Below are 19387 nucleotides of genomic sequence, written 5' to 3' on the forward strand. Positions count from 1 at the left end.
TAACCTACTTGGTCTCAGGTTTCTGTCACCATCCCCAACCAAAACCCCGGTCTTTCCCTTGAGGGGTGGCTAAATGCCATCCCGGGTCAACCAAAGCTTGACCTAGGATAGCATCCAGCCCCCCATTTTTGCCCCCCCAAAAAACTCTGCAGAGTACTCCTGATGCATGAAAATGAGGAGGAGGAGGAGAGAGTTGGGGGGTGGGTGGCTGGGGGAGTGGTGGAAGCCGAAAAATCAGGATGGCTGTGGAGATTGACTGTCCTGAGAGTCAGTCCTCACAGGGCCCTCATCTGGAAAGATCAGGATCTTAGTTTAAGGTTCGGATATTTACAGGTGTTTAATTAATCTGGAGCCAACTGGGAAATCCCAGTTTTCTCCAGATTAATTTGCTTTTATCTGAGGAGTCATTTGGGAGTCTCAGGTAAAAGCGAGACAGGTCCCACGTTTTGGGCCTGTCATTGTTGAATCCTTGTTAAGGAAAAAAGAGAGAAGAAAGTGTCTTCTTCCTCTTCTTCTTCTTTAGGAAGAGATGTCATTTCCATTTAAGTTCTGGAACTACCAACAACTAATCAACATGTGCAAATAGTTTTTCAGTACACAGAAGACATTGTTGTCTGGGGGACAGAGAGAAAAGTATTTATTGCTGACAAGAGGCTTTATGTTAATCTTTAGCCTGCTTAGAATGCATTCGTAAGATTTTTCTGCATCACACATACTTTTGTACACTATGGGCAAAAGTCTAATTGGACTTGAAAATAACCCTAGTTTGCTCTCTGAAAGGCAATACAAAAAAGCTAGGAAATTGTAGTTTTTAGCAACCCGGTAAGGATGATGAGTAGATATATGAAGTGTTGGGTATGGAGGATAAATTGGAAAGCTTTTTATCCTGTTTTTTTTATTAAAAAATCCCTTAAATTTGGAAAACCAAAAAAATTAAAATGGATTATAGAAAGAAATATTTTTGAATATTCAATAAAATATTTAAGGCAAGGTGTTCATATATTTACTTCCTAAAATTATTATTAGTATGTATTCTAAAAAGAAGATTTTTATTTAAGACAATATACAGCATTTGAGCATTGTAACCATTGATCTTGGTTTCCTTTTCTCGATTCTTTTTCTGGGAATGAATGCTTTATGTTTGCTTGGAGGAATGATGGAGCAAGATATCTTTCTGTTTTACTCATATTGATGATTATTTATGTAATAGCAACAACAACAACAACAACTTTATTTATATTCTGCCTTATCTCCCTAAGGGGACTCAGGGCAGATTCCATCAAATTACACATTTAACATAACAAACCTGATTTATGGCAAAGCTATACATCATACATTTAGACTAGGTCTAAACACTGGAAGTCATCAGATTTCATCTGATCTTGGAAGCTAATCAGGGTCAAGCCCAGTAAATATCTGGATCAAGGACCTCCTGGAGGTATTATTTGGTGGTCCCTAATCCAGGTATTTATTATAGGCTGGTTCCCAGAGAAATCCAATGGCAAACTACATCTGAGTATCCATTGCTTTAAAAAAAAGTCTATGAAATTCATGGGGTCTTCATAAAACAACAAGTGACTTGAAAGTTTTAAAAATGGCTTTTACTCTCTATATGATTTTTTTCATTCCCTTCAAAATTCCCTTTTATTCTTTTTACAAAAAACAAAACAAAACATGAAATAGTTTATTCTATGCCTTAGAATCATAGTTGGAAGACACCATATGGGCCATCTAGTCCAACCCCCTGCCATGCAGGAAAAGCACAAAGTACGCCTGTCAGATGGCCATCCAGCCTCTGTTTAAAAGCCTCCAAAATTGGATCCAGACTAGGATTAATAGCCTGATTAAATAGCTCCTTCTTTTACAGTGAATGCATCTTCTATGTTTACCAAACCACTGTATCTTTAAACCATTTTGATATATTGACAGCCTGTATTGTTATTGGTCTATCTACTGGTTAAATAAATCAACAATCAGCACTCATGTGCATGTCACACAGCTGGGAAGACTCTGACCCCGATGCCTAATCTGATATCTCAAAGGGCTCACAAAAAGTGCCTCTCTCTCTAAAAACCACCCCTCCTTCTAAATCCCCATGATATGCACTCCATTTCCCAATCAAAAAAGAGCAGGGAAAGCAGGAATATAATCTTGTACCTTCTAGAGACCAGAGATAACAATGCAGAGCTTCTCCTCAAGCGTCCCTTACCTGCTTAACCAAGGGCCAGGATCTGATCTCTGGTTTTCTGCTTTAAACTTGATTATATGAGTCTGTGCTGCTAGATAATCTGGGATAAACAGAAAACCTGGGATCAGATCCTAGGATATAGGACCTGTCTGGAAAGGCCCTGTGAGAAAGCCTAAAGTGAACAAGAGAGATAATATTGGGGACTTTTGCCAGTGTTACAACGTGCCAAAAGAAGGGACACAATTTTGCCCCTTTCCCCTGATTTCTCCCATGCAGTAGAGCTAAGGCTTGAATAAAATCCTGATCCTACTTTCAGTAACAACCATAAATTCCAGTTGTTGCTATAGCATGGGAATGTAATATAAAAAAACATGGCAATACGCATGACATTGGGAAAGGGGAGCTGACTACACTACAGAGCTGGATGACATGGTGATATCACTTAGGCATACAAAACTTAGGCATTTACTCCCTTATAGAAAGGTAAGAAGAGAGGACTTTTTTTCAGCCCAAAGACTACTCTTTCCTGCCTAGCCATCTAGACCTCCAACAGGATGCTCCACAGGATGGTGGACAGCAGAATTGAGGAGGGGCTGTTCTGTTCAAAACTGTATGCTGCCCTAATTTAAAACTTGAAAGAAAGCTAAAGCTTCTTGTTCCACAGACCAGCTATATCAAGCACTCCTATCTTCTCCCCACCTCTTTTCCATGGAACAACCTATCAAAAAGTTTCTCTTTTATCTTGCAAGCAACCACAGCCCCTCAAAGAGATCTTGACCAAGGAAACTCAAATTATATTGTGTTTTCCTGCATAGCAGGACTGGATAGCCCAGTCCTGCAAGGACTGGATAGCCCTTGTAGTCTCTTCCAATTATATGACTCGATGGGCCCTTCCATAGACGAGAAGATTCAACCAGTCCATATTTCAGGAAATAAAGCCCGACTGCTCATTGGAGGGAAGGATACTAGAGGCAAAGATGAAGTACTTTGGCCACATCATGAGAAGAAAGATAAGCTTAGAGAAGACAATTATGCTGAGGAAAATGGGGAAAAAAAGGAAGAGGGGCCGACCTAGGGCAAGATGGATAGATGGTATCCTTGAAGTGACTGGATTGACCTTGAAGGAGCTGGGGGTGGTGACGGCTGACAGTGAGCTCTGGCGTGGGCTGGTCCATGAAGTCACGAAGAGTCGGAAACTACTGAACAAAACAACAACAACATGGGCCCTTCCACACAGCCCTATACCCCAGAATATCAAGGCAGAAAATCCCACATTATCTGTGTGTGGATCTAAGCAGATATTGTGGGATTTTCCCCTTTGATATTCTAGGATATAGGGATGTGTGGATGGGGCTCTATATCATAATAATGTCTAGGTCATAAGAATCAAATCATGGTCTGTGACCCTGCTTTGTTCGCGAACAACAAATTGAAGGCTTGCTATGTATAATGTATGTAGTGGTACAGCCTTGTTTCTTGTTCATCAAGAGAAGTCCTCTGCATTATTTCTTTATTTTGTAGCTTACTCCATTATATGTGGATTAAAATGGCTTGCATTCAGTTTTTCAGATGTCACTGATTTGAGGATGAGTGCTGGGTTATACAGAATCAGGGGCAAAGAAGCCAAATAAAACTGGAAAACCTTGCAGATTTATTTGTCTTCACTCCACAAGGTGGCTAATTAAATAATATTTTCACAAAGCACAAGAGCCAACATGGCAGAAGGCTGATAGACACATGATTAAATGATCTTGGTGAATCTATGAAAGTCCCAGGTCTGACTAGTGTCTGACTAGGAGAGCTGCCTCATTAAAGCTGCCAGATGGAAGAAATAAAAGAAAGAGGAGATATATCCCCATATTGAAAATGGAAAGAATGTACTGTAGTTCAGGCTAAGCTAAGATTTCTACCACATGCCTCCCAGGTTGCTCAAATCCATAGGGTTTCAACAATATTAACAGCAAAGGGATTTCTGGATCAAAGGCTGGAGCATACACACCAGGCTAGAAATGGAGCAGACTTAATGACCACCAACCATCAAAACACTCTTCTACTGTTACTACAAACATTTGTGAACACATCAAAAACATATTTTTCTGGCGGGAATGGGGGAAAAACCACTACACTTCAGACTATATCAAAACTAATTGTGTGGAGTGACTGCACAGTCAGCATTTTTAAAGCAAAGCAGCAGCATTCTTACACTTCAGAGCGTCTTTGTTTTCTATCAGGAAATATGCACCCACATAATGAAAAGCAGGAAATGCTAAGCATCTTATCAATGCTAGTTTCAATGGTATTCTAATATATGAATTCTGGCTGTCAGCAACCCGTGCATAATGAAAATTTAGCTGTAGAAACAACCAGGTTAGTTTTGTTAATTGTACTTTATTTAAGAAGTTGTTTTTCTTGTCAGCTGTATTTTTGCATATAGTTGTGTGAGGGGAGGGTTCTTTAATCCTTGGGATTGCTTTTGGATTAACGTTTTCAATTCAAAGGGAAATTGCTAAATTATGCAAATCCATTCTCATAAAAAGTCTTATGATAGATATCAGTTCCAGTAATAGGCAAACATAAATTGACACTTTTTGTCAATTTATGGCAACCCTATGAATTTCATAGCTTTTCTTTGAAAAGGGACACTCAGGCACCTTCCACACCGTGTTATAAAATCCACATTGAACTGGATTATACGGCAGTGTAGACTCAGATAACCCAGTTCAAAGAAGATAATGTGAATTATCTGCCTTGATATTCTGGATTATATAGCTGTGTGGAAGGGCCCTCAGAGGTGGTTTGCCAGTTCCCTCCTCCAAAATACAACCTAAAGGCAAAGGTTTCCCCTTGACATTAAGTTTAGTTGAGTCAGACTTGGGGGTGGTGCTCATCTCCACTTCTAAGTCGAAGAGCTGGCATTGTCCATAGATGCCTTCTAGGTCACATGGCCAGCATGACTGCATGGAGTGCCATTACCTTCCTGCCAAAGTGCTACCTATTGATCTAGTCACATTTCATGTTTTCGAACTGCTAGGTTGGCAGCAGCTGGGGCTAACAGCGGGTGCTCACCTGTATTTACAGAGACTGTATTTACAGAGACAAGGACATGAGTGTGACCTTATAAACTTTTGCCAGCATGGAGGGCTTTGACGTTCATTCAGGAGTTTCCCTCATGCATATATGTTTCTTTCTATAGGTCTGTCAGTTCAGAAGTGACACAGAAAGAATACAAATGCAGAAAAGCTTCAGACATGTCCTGCCCCATGCTTCTTACCCTTCAAACTCCTTTATAGCAACTAAATCAACATTTGAACATGTCCCTGCCAACAACCACAAAACTGTTAATGACATCTATGCAATTCACTGCAAGGTGTGGGGCAGCAGGAGAATGAATTGGTTCTCATTTGAGTATTAAAAAGCAGCACGAAGAGCAGCAGATTCTGGCAGCTTTTCCAAACTTTGGAGGTAATACTTGGAAGGTTTCCAGTGCTATTACACCCAAGTATATCAAGATTTGTTTTCCATCGTGTTTGCTGTGTTTTACTGTTTTGCTACACTTATAGAACTGTCCAAGAAATTGATCTGGTGACCTCGAGACTCTAGGAAACTCTCCTGTATTATTGGACTAATCCTTCACTGGCAAGACTGAGATGATCTGGTTCATAAGTTACTTCTACTAGTTGCTTTGCATATCAAATTGCCTTTACAAATGGGTTATTCATGTAAACAGTGTAACTTTTGAATCTTGGGGGGGGGGGGAAGCTCTGAAAATGCATATTAGGCTTCCATTTTAAATGACTTTGTTAGTCTAACATTTAGGGGCCCTGATGGCACAGCGGGTTAAACCGCTGAGCTGCTGAACTTGCTGACCAAGAGGTTGGTGGTTCAAATCTGGGGAGTGGGGTGAGCTTCCACTGTTAGCCCCAGCTTCTGCCAACCTAGTAGTTGAAAAACATGCAAATGTGAATAGATCAATAGGTACTGCTCCAGCGGGAAGGCAACAACACTCCATCTAGTCATGCCAGCCAGATGTCCTAGGAGGTGTCTATGGACAACACCAGCTCTTCATCTTAGAAATGCAGATGAGCACCAGGCCTCATAGTCAGACTTGATTAGACTTAATGTCAGGAGAAACCTTTACTTATTCTAACATTATGCAGCATGTAACACCTAAGATATGAAGACAGAGCATAGCACTTGAGTTATACTAACAAAACTGCAGTCTCATACATAACTATGTATATACCCACTAAATACTGTGACTTCAATGAGATCTTCTTCCAGACAGATATAATTATTTGTTACATTCCTATCCAACTATTTCCTCCAAGTAGACCTGTCTCTCCTTTTCCCCCCAACTCATCCTTAATCTTAAAAGGTAGTCCAGAGTGACAAACAGTGACTGTAGATAATACTATCTAGATCTCCTGTATCACATTCTTAAATGAGCCAGTGTGACTGTAAAGTAACAATCTAATCTGAGCCGTGGTTGCGCAATGGGTTAAACTCTTGTGCTGGCTGGACTGCTGACCTGAACGTTGGGTTGCTGACCTGAAGGTTGCCGTTCAAATCCATGAGATGGGGTGAACTCCCATCTGTCAGCTCTAGCCTGCATGGACATGAGAGAAGCCTCCCAGCAGGATGGTACACATCCGGGTGTCCCCTGGGCAATGTCTCTGTAGACAGCCAATTCTCTCACACCAGATGCGACTTGCCATATGTTCTCAAGTCACTTCAAATGCGATAAAAAAAATCCGAGGCCCACTCACACTACACAATGATTCCACACCGCATCCTGTGTAATCCTGGGATTTGCAAGTTTGGTGAAGCACTAGTACAATGGTCACCAAACTAAGGCCCATGGGCTGAATGAGGCCCCCCAAGGACATTTACCTGGACCTCACCCTAAACTTTATACTTTGGGTCACCATGAGTCTGAAACGACTTGAAGGCATGCAACAACAATCCTAACTAACTTGACTATCTCATCAGCCAAAAGGAGGCATACTTCCCAATTAAATACTGGGAGGTATGCCTGCATATTGGTAAGTTTAAGTAGGTTAAAATTGTTTGTCGTTTTAAATATTGTATTGTTCTTTCATTTATTTATTATTGTATTATAATTAAGATACATGCAGTGTGCATAGACTATACTTTAAAAAAATAAAGTCTGCCCCTCCCAACGGTCTGAGAGACTGTGAGCTGACCCTATGTTTTAAAAGTTTGAGGACAGAAATGCTGAACCACTCTAACAACCACCATGTCAGACTACGTCCAGCCTCATCACACTAGAGAAAAAATCCACTTAAAAGCTGGTTTCTGGGGTTTGTAGTTTAGGGAGGAGACTTTAACAGCCTCCAAACTACAAGCCCCAAAATTCTGCAGGAGGAGGAAACAGGATTTTAAATGGATTTTTTCTCTAGTGTGATGAAGTCAACAGAGAAGCCACTGAAATCCACAAGCACGTGGACAATTTCAACAGAAAGGATGAAACCATGAGAATGAACAAAATCTGGCTACCAGCATCTAAAAAAAACTCTAGAATCAGGACGGTAAATAAAGAACAAAACTAAAAAAAACAGGGAAATTCCAGATAGTCAGAGCCAGCTAACACCTCCCAACAAAGGATCACCCATGAAATGCTAATCAAAGTGGCCAACTGCAACATTCACACTTGCCTCAAACAGACAAGAGTTATTTCATCATCCCAGACATTCCACAGATATATAAACCCCACTTGCCTAGTTTCCAACAGACCTCACAACCTCTGAAGATGCCTGCCATATATGTGGGTGAAACATCAGGAGAAAATGCTTCTGGAACATGGCCATACAGCCTAAAAAACTCACAGCAACCTGGTTTGAGGACGCCTGCACTAAAGCTTTCTGGCAAATAATTTTAAATGTGTGTAGGCAACCTGTAACCCATATGGCTGAGAAAGGCAGGCCATAAATATTGTAAATAAATAAATAAATAGGCACCTTCAAATTACCTGTCAAACATCCCTCCCCAAATGGCAAAGTCAGGACCTCAAAGCTTGCTATCATGGCCACTAAAGGGGATTCGTGGTATTGTAATCATGTGGAGTGAAAGAACCCCTGAGAACCCACAAAGCGTACTAAGAGAAAGATAAGGTATTTCTCCTGCCACAAAAGATGCATTTCAAATCTGACTACTGCAGATTATTCCACAAAAAGCTAGCCAGAAATTTCACACGCGGCAAACACTGCAAACAGGTAATGTATTGTTTGTTTGTTTTTAAAAAAGTTTTGAATCATGACAACAGAGGATATTGCAAAGATTCCCAACTGTTTCTCTCACTCAGCAATACCAAACAGTATATATTTGTCCTTTCAGAAGCGAGTTGAGGGTACAGTCATAGGGAGGAGGGAGCAAGCTTGTTTTTCACTGCCCTGGAGACTAGGATGCGGAAAAATGGCTTCAAACTACAAGAGATTCCATCTGAACATTAGGAAGAATGTCCTGACTGTGAGAGCTGTTCAATAGTGGAACTCTCTGCCCTGGAACTCTCTGCCCTTCTTTGGAGGCTTTTAAACAGAGGCTGGATGGGGTGATTTGAATGCAATTTTCCTGCTTCTTGGCAGGGGGTTGGGCTGGATGGTCCACGAGAGTCTCTTCCAACACTTATGATCCTGATTCTACAGTTAAAATGCATTGAAAAACACAACGTTTCTAAAAACTTGGCATTATGCTAAATGTCCTTTGACCAGAAGCTGGCCAAACAGTAATGGATGGCGGAGTGCACCCTTGCTTCTGTGCCACAAAGGAACAGTTTGATGAAATGCATCCCTCCTGTGGGACGCCTTAGTTCGCGTGCATCCTTCACTTGGGGACGCAGTAGCCTCTTCTGCAGCTTGCATGTGAGTGCCAATGCCAATCTATCTAAATCTCACAAGTGAATAGAGGGAAACCTTTTTTTTTTTTAAGTGAGGAGGATCCATCATTTTCCAGAACTAGTGGTCAAAGCCTGGAACTCAGCCTACCCAGGAAGAAAAGGACAGCTTGAGGAAGGAGGGGAGGAAGGAGGGAGGGATAAGGCAGTGAATGTGGCCTCTTCCTCCTTGTTAGAGGAGACAATGGGGCAGCCTTTGCAAAGATACTCATGCATCAGCGGGGAAGGGCAAGGGCTGCATCCAACAGCCTTAGTACTTGGTGCAGTGTGAAGATCAAGACAGAAAGGGGGGTCTGTAGTATCAATGGGGAAAGTCTGCATCCAATAGTTTGAGGACGTGGTGTGTATGGAGATCCAAGACAGTAAAAAAAGGGGGTCCAAAGGGAAGCGCCTGGGAGAAGGGGAGGCTTCACTTCAAAGCATTCCTCAGCCTTCCCCAAGTTTCGGCTTCCACAAAGCAAAGGGGGCGGGCCCCTTTCCCCCTGGAAGCCAGTGCACTCCCCTTCCCTGCCAGATGAAAGGAAAGAAGACGGGAAGGGAAAGAAATGGGAAAGGGAAGGGGGTGAGTTACACATTACTAACCGAAGAGAAGAGGGGAGAGAGAGAGAGAACAAGGGAGAAGGACCAGGACGAAAGTGGGAGCAAAAGGAGACCTTGTCCGACCTCTGGAGCTCCGAATGGGAAGATAAGGAGACTCTTCAACTCAGTCAGTAATGCCTTTGGGGGGGGGGGGGCACCATCACTGTCACCAGAATGCTCCGTGGGTCTGAATCAGGGTCAGCTCCCTGTAGGTGTGGGACTCCCCTAAGCTACCGATGCCTAAGCACGTGCTCCGAAGGGGATCCGCGTGGGCTGGAGACTGGAGTCCTTCCGACGCCCCTTTCTCTTTCCTCCCTCCAACCCCCGAAGGCACCCCTTTTCTCACCTCGGAGCTGGCCTTCAGCCCCGGCGCAGAGCAGAAGCAGCAGCAGGAGCAGCCCGGAGGAGCCCAGAAGGCGAGCCATCCTCCCTCCGCAGGTGGGACGCAGAAAGGAGCCGCGGAGACCCTCTTTGGAGCCTTTTCTGGTGGTCTCCTCCTCCTCCTCCTCCTCCTCCTCTTCCCTCCTCCTCCCACCCGCCCCTTCTCCTCCCTGCCGCCCTCGGAGGCCAGTGAGCTCCCTCTCCCCCTCCCCTCTCCTCCCCTGGGTCTGGAGGGAACCATTCCCAGAAGGGCGGGGGTCTCTGCAAAAAAGGAGAGAGGGGAGAGGTCCCTCCTCCAAGAGTTCTCCTCTCCACTCCTCAAAAGGAACAGCTTGGAATTTGGGGCCAGGTTGGAAGGCACCCAAAGGGAGATTGGGGTGACCCAAGACCCTCGCAAGTGTACCAGGCTCTTTTGTAGCCCCCTGGTACTGCGTGGTTCATCCCAGCAGTCGCTGGGGTCGCAGAAGGGGACGCTGGAAAAGGTCTGAGGGCTCTCGTTGCCGGAAAGGCGCCTTCTTCAGACACTTAGGAGTTGCGCAAAGAAGCCCACACCACAAGCCACCTCCAGCTTCCTTGGGAGTTTTGTCCTCAGCCTAGAGGGGTGCATCTACACCATTGGGGGGTATAGAGGGGTGCATCTACACCAGTGGGGTGCATAGAGGGGTGCATCTACACCAGCGGTTCCCAACCTTTTTTTGACCAGGGACCACTTTGCAGGTACCATTTGACCAGGAACCACTTTGACCAGGGACCACTTTCCAAGGATCATTTTGACCAGGGACCGCTTTGGCCAGGGGACACTTTGCAGAGACCACTTGATCATGGACCACTTTGGCCAGACATCACTTTGACCAGGGACCACTTTGCAGGGACCACTTGACCAGGGACTACTTTGCAGGGACCAGTTGACCATGGACCACTTTAGCCAAGGACCACTTGACCAGGGACCCCTTTGGCCAGGGACCACTTTGCAGGGACCAGTTGACCATGGACCACTTTAGCCAAGGACAACTTGACCAGGGACCACTTTGCAGGGACCAGTTGTCCATGGACCACTTTAGCCAAGGACCACTTGACCAGGGACCACTTTGCCCAGGGACCACTTTGCAGGGACCACTTAACCATGGACCACTTTGACCAGGGACCACTCTCCAACATTAGTATCCAAAAGGGTTACAAATCAGTTTTTGGTCAACTTTAAATTCAGTTCGAGGTGCTAATTTAGAAAATTGCATCGGATAGACCACATCAGCTCTAGTTTCTGATACAGAACATAAGCCATGGTCAGCGACAGGGAAAGAGTGGTGGGCAGCATGAAAGGAGCAGAAATAAATAAATAAAGAGGAAAGAGGCTCGCGGACCAGAGTTTCATCCTCATGGCCCACTGGTGGTTGGTCCACATCCTCCATGTTAAGATCCACTGACCTGCACTATCGGATTGGTGCAGTTTGGCACCATTTGAGCTGTCATGACTCCATGCTAGGGAGTCCTGGGAGTTGGGGTTTTACAAGGTCTCGAGTCTTCTCTGCCAAAGAGTGCCAGGACCTCCTCAATGTACAACTCTCATTTTTCCACAGCATGGAGCCATAGTAGTTCTAAGTGTATTAAGTGCAAAGTGCGACAGCATGGAAGTGGTTGCATGCTTTCAAGACATTTCCGACCTTAAGACGACTCCATCACAGACTTTTCTTGCAAAAAAATGTTCAGAAGTGACTTCCTCTGAGACTGAGAGAGTGTGACTTGCTTAAGATCACACAGTAGGTGGTTTCCAGAGTCCTGGAGTGCATTTACACTGTAGAGTTAATGCAGTTTGGGATCACATTAATTCCCATGGCTCAATTCTATGGAAGCCTGGGAGCTGCAGTTTAGGAAGGCATCAGCAATCTTTGGTAGAGAAAGCTAGAGACCTTGTTGAACTACAACTCCCATAATTCCATAGCATTGAGCCATGGCAGTTAATAGTGTTATTGAATTGCATTAAAATAATCTGGGGAAAAGAGGTTCAAAACAACTGGAGGACAAAGTGTGGTTTAGATTATGGTCTTATCCTAAACCAAGGATGTTTCCTACATAGACTGTTTATTCCTGAAAGCAAGTCTCCCTGAGAGAGACAAAAAGAAATACAAATACTATAAATAAGTGAACACATGAAGAAAACAGATTTGAATAGAATCCAATATATTTTATGTATTTCACGCACAATCACAATATCTTCTTCCATCCTAAAGTTTCTTTTAGCTGGAATTAAAACCCAGAAATGGTTTTCCATGCCGAAATCAATGCCTGGGAAACATGGAAGTACATCATAAACTGGTTCTCTGAACATATGCAAAGTAGATTTTCATGATGTTTATTAAAGTTAGATGGAACAAAAGTAATTGGGCAAAGGTAAAAACTTCTGGAGTGTAATAATATACTTTATTTATATTCTACTCTGTCTCCATGAGGGGACTCAGGAGTGGATTACAGAATACATACATGGCAAACATTTGGAACAAATCTTGCAACATTCAGTGCCATTATACAATTAACAAGACAATACAAAGACAGAGGCAAAGCTTCCCTCTTTTACTCAAAATAATTCTCGCTATCTCTTTGTATAGTGCACGAGAATATAATGGCTAAGCTATCACTTAGCTATCAGCCTTATTAAGAATCTTCATCCAGAAAAAAACTGAAGATTATACAAATTATCATATCGTACTTGTGTAAAATGAGAGCTAGTGTGATCTAGTGGTTTGAGCATTGAACTCTGGAGATCAGGATTCAAAGCCTCACTCAGGCATGGAAACCTCATTGGGTGACCTTGGGCATGTCACATGCCCTCAGCCTCTGAGGATGGCAAAGACAAGCCCCTTTGGAACAAATCTTGCAACAAAAAGCCCATGGTGTAGGATCTTATTTGAAGGCACACAGCAAAAACAAATACATATACTGTACAAAGTTTTGATTTGCAAAAATAATTTTTCAAGAAAGTTTATTTATTTATTTATTTACAGTGTTTTTCTTCCGCCCTTCTCACCCAACAGGGGACTCAGAGCGGATCACAATGCACATATATATAGCAAACATTCAATGCCATAAACACACAACATATATAGACAGACACAGAGGCTGTTTAACTTTCCAGATTCATGAGGGTATGCTTTGAATTCCAGCCACTGGGGGAGCTGTTGCTTCACCGTCCACTTGTGACACCAATGGAGTACTTCCTCATTCTTTTGCACGCTGCTGAAGAGTTTTATGGTATCGTATGGTATCGTAAATTACTTAAATTAGCCTCCATGCATAAGTGGTACCTAAATTTCCTACTTGACAGATGCAATTGTCTTTTGGGCTGCAAAGGTCGACAGCAAGCTAGACAAATGGTCAGGAACTTACTCTGACCTGGGCTGACTTTGAACTCATGACCTTTCGATCAGTAGTTATTTTAATGCAACTGACTCCCAGCCAGCTGTGCCACAACCCGGTCCTGATAGTGTTGAAAACCTCATGGTAGTGTTTCCATAGTCATATTCCAAAATTTAATTTCTGTATAACAAAAAATATTAAGGATTCTAATTCCATGATACTTTCCTGGTGCATGAAATAGGAGCAGATTTTTCAACACAGGATTGTCCAAAGTATTTGGACACTGTGAAGTGGAAATTTAAGTGTATCTAAATCCATTGCAATCAATGGGGAAAAGCCAGCGGAAAAAGAGTGGTATTGAACTTCTTTTACTGAATGTTTAATATTCCATGTGTTCAAAAACAGAGTTTGTCCAAGCGCCTTCTTGACACTAGATTTTGCTTATATTTTCAGTATGACCAGCAGAGTAAGATCTTAAGAGATGCAAAAGTAGCAAAATTAGCTTAATGAATTCCACAAGGTATAAGACTAGAACATCGCTCTATATATGAAGCAGAATGTTTATGTTAATCATATTATTTCCTTAGAGAAGATCTCCTTCATTCGTTCCAGAAGCTTCTTAAATTTCAATTCTGGCATCGAGAGGAAAGCAAAACATCCGCAGTAGAAAAAAGTCAACTGATTCCAGAAACAGCATGTCAGTGGGTAGACGAAAGAATCTTCTCCCTGTAGAGACATGAAATGAAGAATAAAAGGCAAAAGTTGGGAAATAAAACATGAGACCTCACATGTTTACAGATAATAATCATAACCTTATCCTAAAAACCACACATTCTACCTAGAGTTCTTTATCTTTTTAAGCACTACTTTTCCTCGCTTTAAAAATGTATATTGCTCTTTGACTGCTCAAACCAATCACAGCACCTAGAATTGTAAGCACAGTGGTCAGGATCCAACCATATACTGTATCTCCACTGGAGTCTATTTTGTTTCTACGAACAGGAACCACACCTTTTGTCCCTTCTCCCTTCATTTGGTAGCACTTCATGGCACTGAGCAGACGTAAGAGTTGGGTAGGCAGCGGGTACAGCAGACCTCACACACATACTTTTACTGATAATCTAAGAGAGGTACATTTTGGCATTGTGGCCTCTAAATGTTAAACAGAGACCTAAAAAAACATAAATGCAATCAATCTAACAACAATTTAGAACTTTATGTGAAACATCACATCCCACAAAAGTACTGTACATCTTCAGATACTCATTTATTTGTCCCCTTTGTAGCTGTAATTACAGGTACAGTATATATATGATTTTATGCATTTCATGGAATTTTATTTTGGGATAAAATTTTAAAATATCCAACTCACATGGAATCCTGTTGTACCTCACAGCCATGAACTGAGCAGGAATTCCCCAGTGCCAGTCTCTGACACTGTTCCTGAAAATTAGGGGTAGGAAGAACCACACCTTTGATTCTGCTTCCTACTCCCAATCCAAGGAAATACTATGAAATGGGTCCTTGAGATCAACATGGCATTATGCCTTCATTTTTCACCCAGAGTAAGTCATCGATTGGAGCAAGTAAGATTGTTTCAGTATCATGGCATAACCCAAAACCATGCAGAAATGACCAAATATAACCTGCTTCCTACACATATTAGCAGAAGTTGCCAGACACCACACACCCAAATGGGATATTAGCAATGGGGCAATAGTCCCCACATACTTCTGGATCCAATGAAGTTCTCTTTACCCCAGGCACACTCGAGTGTCCTTAAAGGGCAGCAGGTACCACCTCATGAAAGAATAGGGCATCTACCACCAACTGAACCCATTCAATCAATCTATCTTGTTAGATTTTATCAATCAAGATGGGCAATGGTCAAGTTTACGAGCACTTTCTCCCACATCATCTGATCACAACAACTGAACCTGATCCCTCCATCAACTGGGCAGATGATTCCATAGGTGCCTTCCCAGATCCTGTCATAAACTGTGACCTCAAGTTCTGAGCAAATAAAAGCAACTCTTCCAACCACCTGTTGAAGTAGTCCTCAAGTTCTGAGCAAATAAAAGCAACTCTTCCAACCAACTGTTATCCTTGCTTCAGAAAGTGCCCACCCACGTTTATTGAAAAGAGTAGTGATAGAAAGAGAAAGAATACTTACTCAGCAATGCAAAGCTTGCTCTCGTAGCTAGGTTCTAAAAGGGAGGTTCCCTACCTCTTCTGGACAGTTTGTGGGCACTACTATATGCTCTCAGTGTCATAACATTACTGCTTTTGAGAGTATAGACTTCTTTTCTGAAACTCAGTCAATGTGTCTATATTTTAAGAAATATTTTGGCCAAGGAGATATGTTTGGGACACTATTTTAAAATTGGAAACAACCCACCATAAGAAACGCTATACAGCATTTAATCAGAGGCTACAGACACACACACACATACTGCCACTTCGCACTGGTCTTGATAGACAAACATTAAGGCAGCAGAACAAATTGGGCAAATCAAAATGTTACAGAGAAAAGTAGAGGAACTTGACTTGCAAATGCTACTTTTGGCAGGAGTCCCATCAAGTATTATGAGTAGAAGACAACGAAGTCTTAAATGAAGGGACTCCGCTTTTTAAAAGTTTCAGTTTTAGTGTTTGACAACAATGTTGTATATTTCTATATCGGGATTAAAAGACAATTTGCATATGTTTTTAGCATAAACTGATGGCTGGATAAAGATTTTCTAATTCACAAAGATTGTGTTTCTGTGTAAACAAGCGCTGTTGATTAGAGGCATGTTACTAAAAATGACAAACATGTGGAATCGGAACCTAATTAGGTGTTTGGAGAGATAAGCTCCCTATCTTCCTTTTATCATCAGTCACTGTGTTTAGACAAGTGAAAAAAATTCCAGGTCTGTTTGACTTGCTATCACTGACTCAAGATCTGAGGTTATTGATTTACCAGCAAGCTATTCCTGCATCCTTCATCTTCTACATAGCTATTTTTGAATACACCACTTCGTAATCCAAAATTCTTCATCTGTAGATGTGAAGCAAGTATAATTAGACTCTCCATTAAATTGCTTTCTCTTGTCAACATTTTGAATACTCCTTCATCCTATGGTTATTCAGCTTTCAAATATATAATTGACAACACAGTTCTGAAAATATGCCATCATATTTATAGTCACATTTCACTTCTTGAAACTCATCTCAAATGTAAGCAGTTAGGCAGAAGCAAGATTTCTAAGGCTCCATCCACAATAACCATTTAATACAGTTTGTCTTAAACCGTGACAGCCAAACTCTCATGAAAGCATATAAAAGAAAGCCCTTAATGTGTGCCAGTGGTCTGTGGTTTGTGTAATCTCCATCTGGACCATAAACTGGTTCCAGGATTTCCCAAGTAATCATCAGCAACACCAAAATTATTCAATACTGGTTTGAAACTGTATTAAATAGTCAGTGGAAATGGGACTTAAAGACACCAGGAATTGCCAGTTCTGACTATGTATAAACAAAGGAGGAGCCCCCTGGTGGTGCAATGGGTTAAACTGCCGAGCTGCTGAACTTGCTGACCAAAAGGTTGGTGGTTTCAATCTGGGGAGCGAAGTGAGCTTCTGCTGTTAGCCCCAGCTTCTGCAAACCTAGCAGTTCAAAAGCATGCAAATGTGAATAGATCAATAGGTACTGCTTTGTTGGGAAGGTAATGGCACTCCATGCAGTTATGCCAGCCACATGACCTTGGAGATGTCTACGGACAACACTAGCTCTTCAGTTTAGAAATGAAGATGAGCACCACCCCTCAGAGTTGGACACAACCAGGCTTAATGTCAAGGGGAAACCATTACCTTTACCTATAAACAAAGGACCTAATCACACTTGGGGCTTTTGGCCCCTTGTTACTCTTTGGAGCTGGGCCTGCCAAGCACTATCACATGATGCTGGCTTGGTCCCACCCTATTGATCCCTGAAGTGGTGAAGAAGCTTCGGAAGATGTTTCATCGCCGAAAATGCCAGGTAAGCTGTGTTTTGGATAGCTTCAATGGAGCCACCCATATTTTTCTGCCCTTTACCCAGGACACGGTGCCAATGTGCCTTGTCCCATTCCTCCCATGTGATGGGAGAAGGAGGGGGGCATGCGGGGACCATCAGGCACCCTGCATGCCTTCCAGTTTGCTGGAGATTGCAGGTGAAGCAGGATGGGGGCCTCATCTGTATGATGAGGTCCAAACTCATATGGTGCAGCCAGTGAAGTGGCAGAAACCTTTGACTTGAAACAGCAATTCATGACATGGTGCCAGAGCCCCAAGGACAATTCAAAAATGCAAATGAGTGTTACTCTCCTTCAAGAAATAAAGGTCTACATCAGGAGTATGACCTTTATGAATATAATGAGTTTTAATTGCCATTCCAGAACAGAAAGACTACATTATTGCAAGGATAAATCGCAACAATATACCACCATTATCTTTGCAGAAGATCAATTCCCCCATCGCTAACAGCTTTGAAGATTGTAAGTAAACTCAGTGGGAAGAAAATGAAGGTGTTGCACAATGAGATCAAATCATAGAACTGAAGGGACCATAAAGGCCATCTAATCCAATCTCCAGCCTAGCATAACAAAACAAACATAAAAAAGCACCCCTGTAAAGTGATGGCATCTTCCCTGCAAATGTGAATATGTGATCAGGAGCCCTAGATTCAGAGTTATAGTGAACCAATTCCAAATACAATGAAATCATAAGGAAAACTTATGGAAGTAATTGCCAAAGGCTATTATACTTCTCATAGTGTGGGGTTTACATCAATCACATTCAAGAGATTTATTAATATTTTATATAATTTAGCTTTAGATTCTTTCTTCTTTGTTTATACATTCACTGTATATTGTGTTTTTAGTAAGAGCTGCACACAGTCTCACTGTTTCTCAAATAGAAAATCTACTTGAAGAAAACCTGGATTAATTTGTTTGTCTTGCATAGTCATCAATGAAGGGATTTAATTTTCTCAGTATTTGTAACTGAGAATTTTTATTTTGTTTATTGTCATCCCAGAAGCTTTCCACTCCTTGAATTCTCGTTGTTATGAGTTTATTTAAAAAGAAGACATAGGAGAGAAAATTAGGTTACATTTATTTCTGTGTCTTATTTTCTTCAGTTTTTACTTGCCATCTTTGTCTTCATGTATCAGGGTAACTAGGTTACTCTTACTACCCAACCATGTCCCAACTCACATTGAATTTGTAACATCAGACTGCAGCCCTAAATACACTTCCCTGGGTGTGGGTAAAGGTTCTCCCCTGACATTAAGTCCAGTTGTGCCTGACTTGAGGTTGGTGCTCATCTCCAATTCTAAGCCAAAGAGCCAACATTGTCCATAGACACTGTTATGAAGATAAGGGGCTTATTGCACGCGACAGGGGGGAACCTTTCTTTTTCAATCCCACTGCTGCCACCACTGTAACAAATATACGAGGAAATTACAGGTGATAAGAGAGAACGGTGTGTGTGTAATGGTAGGTTTGCTGCCACCACCCCAAAATTAAAGTTTAAGGAATTGTCTTGTTGTTGTACTTGAGGTAAAATGCCCCTATACACCGGCTCTTCCTTTTGGCTCCCTTTCTGGTGACTAAACTGTAGAGATGTGGAGGATTACTGGATCTAACCTTATATGATGAAACAAGGCTGAGGCAGATTAACAGTAAACTAGAGAACAGGTTTATTGAAGTATTTGAAGCAAACAACTGACTACTGAGAGGTACATACGCATAGTTTGTTTCTGAAGCACAGACTTATTAAGCAAATGGTTTCTTTAGAAGGAGTAACTTTTCCTTAACATGAGCTACTTTCCTCACACTATCCTGTAACATGTAACAGTGCGTTTCTTTGACCAGCCACCCCTGGCTGCCTTCCAGAGTATCTAGGTTTCCCCTGGACTACTCTGAACTTTAGGGAAATAAACCCACTTGTATTCTG

At 42.1% G+C, this 19387-nt stretch overlaps 1 protein-coding gene across 1 annotated transcript in view; it reads right to left on the reverse strand.

Moving 5' to 3' along the window:
* LAMA1 (laminin subunit alpha 1) overlaps positions 1 to 10187 on the reverse strand; it is a 115865-nt gene extending 105678 nt beyond the window's left edge. The window contains exon 1 of the mRNA XM_060775074.2: positions 10024 to 10187. Coding sequence (XP_060631057.2) covers positions 10024 to 10102 — 79 coding nt within the window. The 5' untranslated portion in view covers positions 10103 to 10187. The remainder of the gene's footprint in view (positions 1 to 10023) is intronic.
* Positions 10188 to 19387: the final 9200 nt, after the last annotated feature.

Source organism: Anolis sagrei, chromosome 4, assembly GCF_037176765.1.
Source record: "Anolis sagrei isolate rAnoSag1 chromosome 4, rAnoSag1.mat, whole genome shotgun sequence".
Classification (NCBI taxonomy): Eukaryota; Metazoa; Chordata; class Lepidosauria; order Squamata; family Dactyloidae; genus Anolis; species Anolis sagrei.